The sequence below is a fragment of the Amblyomma maculatum genome, chromosome 4 (assembly GCF_055883805.1).
Source record: "Amblyomma maculatum isolate TAMU_Amacu chromosome 4, ASM5588380v1, whole genome shotgun sequence".
In the NCBI taxonomy this organism is placed as follows: domain Eukaryota; kingdom Metazoa; phylum Arthropoda; class Arachnida; order Ixodida; family Ixodidae; genus Amblyomma; species Amblyomma maculatum.
In genome coordinates, this window is record NC_139347.1 from 183,478,148 (window position 1) to 183,483,295 (window position 5,148).

The 5,148-nt window shown below is 48.8% G+C and overlaps 1 protein-coding gene across 1 annotated transcript; it reads left to right on the forward strand.

The window, feature by feature from the left end:
• The first annotated feature begins 2,093 nt into the window (after positions 1–2,093).
• Positions 2,094–4,175, forward strand: LOC146193799 (uncharacterized). Its single transcript, XM_084602836.1, has one exon. The coding sequence runs from the start codon at positions 2,112–2,114 to the stop codon at positions 3,990–3,992; it is 1,881 nt and encodes a 626-aa protein (XP_084458962.1). The 5' UTR covers positions 2,094–2,111; the 3' UTR covers positions 3,993–4,175.
• The last annotated feature ends 973 nt before the right edge of the window (positions 4,176–5,148 follow it).

Consider the following 5,148-nt stretch of genomic DNA (forward strand, 5'->3'; position numbering starts at 1 on the left):
CCGATCCGATGAACTTACCGACGTGCTGGGAACGCATTGTTTCCGGGGAAATTTTTGTAACCGCCGACAGTTGTGATGTGACCGCACTTGTGGATACCGGCGCCTATTTCTCCGTCATGAGCAGCCAGCTAGCCACGACACTCCGTAAGGTTCTGACGCCTTGGTGTGGGCCAATGATGCGTACCGCCGGTGATCATGTAATGACGCCGATTGGCATGTGCCGCATAGAGATCTGCGGTTTTACTTTTACTGGCACATTTGCCGTATTACAAGAGTGCTGCAAAGATCTGATTCTCGGCATGGATTTTCTTCAAGAGTATGGTGCTGTTATAGACCTTCGGGAGCAGCTCATGGTATCGTTTTCAACCAAGCGAGCAGTTGATAGCAACACGGACTTGCGGAAAACGATGTTGCGCGTCCGTGACGACCACATAACGATCCCTCCTCGTGCGAGCAAGTTCGTCACAGTCGAATGTGGTCACAGCACCGGCACGCGTGGCATTGCTGAAGCTAACATGTCACTGCTTCTAACTCGACAAGTTTGTGTAGCTCGGGGCCTTATCGAACTTGTCCGTGGCCAAGCCAAAGTGCTAGTGACAAACTTCACATGTGAACCCCAACATTTGACGGCGAACACGACGGTCGCTTATTTTGAAGAACTTGGAGAATGTACGGGCCAGTACGCTTTATCCAGCACGTCAGACCTCGACAATGCGATGCCTACAGCCATTCAGACTGATGTGAATCCGCACCTCTTGCCCAGTGAGAAACGCTGCATAAAGAATCTTGTGAATTCGTTCTGCGACTGTTTTGCATCAACCTCCGGGTCCGACAGACGCCACTAATGGAGCACCGAATTATAGTTGCCGATGACCAACGTCCACTATATCAGCGTCCTTACCGGGTGTCTTCAAAAGAACGTGATGCCATCCGCCGCCAAGTAACAGAAATGCTCCAGGACGACGATATCCAACCGTCGACGAGCCCCTGGTCTTCGCCTGTTGTTCTCGTCACAAAGAAGGATGAAACCTTGAGGTTTTGCGTGGATTACACACGCCTCAACAACGTCACGAAAAAGGATGTGTACCCCCTGCCACCCATAGACGATTTCCTTGATCGCCTTCGCCATGCCACTTACTTTTCGTCCTTTGACCTCCGCAGTGGATATTGGCAAATAGAGGTTGACGAGCGAGACCGTGAGAAGACCGCTTTTATTACGCCGGACGGTTTGTATGAATTTAAAGTGCTCCCATTTGGTCTGTGTTCGGTCCCTGCCACATTTCAGCGAATGATGGACACTGTACTCTCTGGTCTGAAGTGGCAGTCATGCCTCGTATATCTCGACGACGTTGTGATTTTCTCGGACACGTTCGACGAGCACCTGAAACGTTTGCGCGCTGTTTTCGAGGCCATCCGATCTGCCGGTCTCTCTCTAAAACCCGAAAAATGCCACTTTGCTTTTAACGAGCTGAAATTTCTCCGCCACATTGTCAGCGCTCTAGGTCTTAGCCCAGACCCAGAAACGACGGCCGCTGTCTCTTCATTCCCCAAACCAGCGGATAAACGAAGCTTGCGTCGATTTCTCGGCCTCTGCGCGTACTATCGTCGCTTTGTTAACAATTTCTCCAAGATCGCTGAGCCTCTGACCCGCCTGACAAAAGACGCCGAGCCGTTCTTTTGGGGCCTCGACCAGGAAAACGCTTTCACGGAACTCAAGTCCCGTCTCCAATGTACGCCAATACTTGGCCACTTCGACGAAGAGGCCGACACGGAACTGCACACGGATGCCAGTAACGTTGGCCTCGGTGCGGTCCTTGTTCAGTGGCAGGACGGTACACAACGTGTCATTGCTTACGCCAGTCGCACTTTGTCCCGTTCCGAAGTTGATTATTCAACTACCGAAAAGGAGTGCCTCGCTGTTGTGTGGGCAGTCATGAAATTTTGTCCCTACCTGTACGGTCGTCCGTTTCGTGTCGTGAGCGACCATCACTCTCTGTGTTGGCTGGCAAAACTGAAAGATCCATCGGGTCGGCTTGCTCGATGGAGCCTTCGGTTGCAAGAATTTGATGTTACAATCGTGCACAAGGATAGGGCACGGCAGCTCTGCAACTATGCAGTCTAATCCGTTTGTCTTCTTGGTGCAGCTAATCGGAGTCTTGGTGCTGATACCGCCACGGACTGACGCGCCTGTCACGCCAGCTACGATCGTCGACGCAAAGAAACCGGATCATCGCGCATGCTGCTTGCCGGCTGCAGTGCTTCATGACGATGTGATACAGCATGGCCGCCCTGGAAAATCAACATCAGAAGCCCGGGCGATCTTCAGCGACACACTGGCGGCGCTGCAAGCTTCGTGGGCGAATATAAAGGCCGGACATCACGACCCGCGAGCCATAGGGCACGGCAGCTCTGCAACTATGCAGTCTAATCCGTTTGTCTTCTTGGTGCAGCTAATCGGAGTCTTGGTGCTGATACCGCCACGGACTGACGCGCCTGTCACGCCAGCTACGATCGTCGACGCAAAGAAACCGGATCATCGCGCATGCTGCTTGCCGGCTGCAGTGCTTCATGACGATGTGATACAGCATGGCCGCCCTGGAAAATCAACATCAGAAGCCTGGGCGATCTTCAGCGACACACTGGCGGCGCTGCAAGCTTCGTGGGCGAATATAAAGGCCGGACATCACGACCCGCGAGCCATAGGGCACGGCAGCTCTGCAACTATGCAGTCTAATCCGTTTGTCTTCTTGGTGCAGCTAATCGGAGTCTTGGTGCTGATACCGCCACGGACTGACGCGCCTGTCACGCCAGCTACGATCGTCGACGCAAAGAAACCGGATCATCGCGCATGCTGCTTGCCGGCTGCAGTGCTTCATGACGATGTGATACAGCATGGCCGCCCTGGAAAATCAACATCAGAAGCCCGGGCGATCTTCAGCGACACACTGGCGGCGCTGCAAGCTTCGTGGGCGAATATAAAGGCCGGACATCACGACCCGCGAGCCATAGGGCACGGCAGCTCTGCAACTATGCAGTCTAATCCGTTTGTCTTCCTGGTGCAGGTGAGCAAACATTATGGAAAATGTATCCGCTCGAATAACCCTTGTTTGATTGTGCTGCCGTGCCCTCGGCTTGCGTGTCCATTGCTTTATGATTTATCTGTCCATCTTGTACAACTGCTACTGCTTGCTGGAGACGTGGAAACTAACCCTGGTCCCGACATATCACAACTTTCTAGACAGTTGCAGCAAATTGCAGACGACCTGAAGGTTATTAAAGAGGAGCGGCTCACTTCAATAGACACCAAACTAGAAAGGCTAACGTCTCTTGATGATAAGGTTTCCACCTGCTTAAACGAAGTCGCTACGTTGCAGGAAACAGTGGCATTCCTTGAAAAGAAAATCGACCACCTGGAAAACTACTCGAGAAGAAATAACTTAATCGTGTATGGGGTCCCTGAGGACCCCGAGGAAAGTAACGGCTCACTTGAAAATTTAGTTAACGGCGAAATCTTCAGGGACACACTAAAGGTTGAACAGGTAGCCATAGAAAGAATGCACCGGCTGGGCAAACCAGAAGCGACAAAATGCAGGCCTGTAATTCTAAAGCTGCTGGATTTTCGAGACAAATCTGCAATCTTAAGAACCTGTACAAAATTAAAAAACACTGATTACTCGATTGGTGAGGATTTTTCAGCAAGAGTGCGTGAAATTAGAAAAAAGCTCTGGAAAACTGGTAAGGAAATGAAAGATTCAGGGCAGAAAGCTTCCCTGGTTTTCGATAAGTTACGAATCAACAATGATCTGTACCGATGGGATGACGAGACACAAAGTATTGTTTTGCTTCGATCTTACACGCAGACGGCTAACCATAAAAACCAGAAAGACAGTGTCGCTTCAATTGAAACAGATTCCCGGACTGCTAACCAAAAAAACGACAGAGCCGAAACACGGTCGCTACGTTCCCGCCACCCGCCTCAGCCTCCGAAATAACATTTGCTAACATGAACGTTCGCAGCATAGTGAACAAAACAACTTACCTTGAATCATTCCTCCTCTGCATCAGCCCTGATTTTGTTGCCATCACAGAAACATGGTTAAAAAACAATATAAAAGATTTCGAAGCAACTCTCCCCAACTATGCAATTGTGAGAAAGGATAGGCTGACACGTGGCGGGGGCGTTGCTATCCTAATAAAAAAGGAAATCCCATTGGAGGTTCTGCCTGACGTCGAAGATGTCGAAGCAATATTTTGCAAACTCCTGTATTCACCGCGACCAGTCTTTATCGGCTGCGTGTATCGCAGCCCGTCTTCAAACACCGATGTTCTGCATTCCTTGCACGCTTACATGCTTAGGCACTTGCTTGGATCGAGGTTAATCTTATTGGGCGATTTCAATTTACCCTGTGTTAACTGGAACACTATGCAACATCATTCTAAACACGCAGACATACTGTTTGATACCATGCTAACGTTTAATTTATGTCAAATAATAAATAAACCAACTCGTGTACAAGGTGGCAGTTCAAACATACTTGATATAGTTTTCCTTAGTGATCACTTCCCAACAGAAAAAGCAAAATTTCAGCTTCTAGATGGTATGTCAGATCACAAGATAACATTATGCAATGTACCTATTCATGATATTCTAACGCACTCGAAATCATTCGTAACATTTCCTGATTTCCACAAAGCAGATGACACCAGCATACTCGATCACCTGTCTTTTGAATTCTCTTCTTTTGAACAACTCGCCTTAGACACTAATACCGACACTGAAAAATTGTGGCAAAGATTCAAACTCATTATATCGTTTTGCATGGGTAACTTTGTGCCAGTTAAAACTAAGAAAACAAATAAGCACAGCCCGTGGATCAACCGTGACATCATCCATGCCAAACGCAAAGTCAAGCGGCTGAGAAAATCTTTAAAAGCACAACCCAGTAGCACAAGAACTTCTATTCTCTCCGTTGCAATCAGGAATATGAAATCAAAAATAAAAGTCGCCAAAGCTGACTATTTTTCTTGCAAACTTGCTAGTTTTCTCAAGAGCTCTCCGCGAAAGTTTTGGCACTACTTAAACCCAAAACAACATAATACGACCATAATGAGTCCTGACGAAAGCAAAGCCAGAGCGAACTCACTGAA

What these genes read in the sequence shown, in the direction of transcription:
- LOC146193799 (XM_084602836.1), top strand. Translation starts at nt 2,112, where the DNA reads ATGCAGTCTAATCCGTTTGTCTTCTTGGTGCAGCTAATCGGAGTCTTG.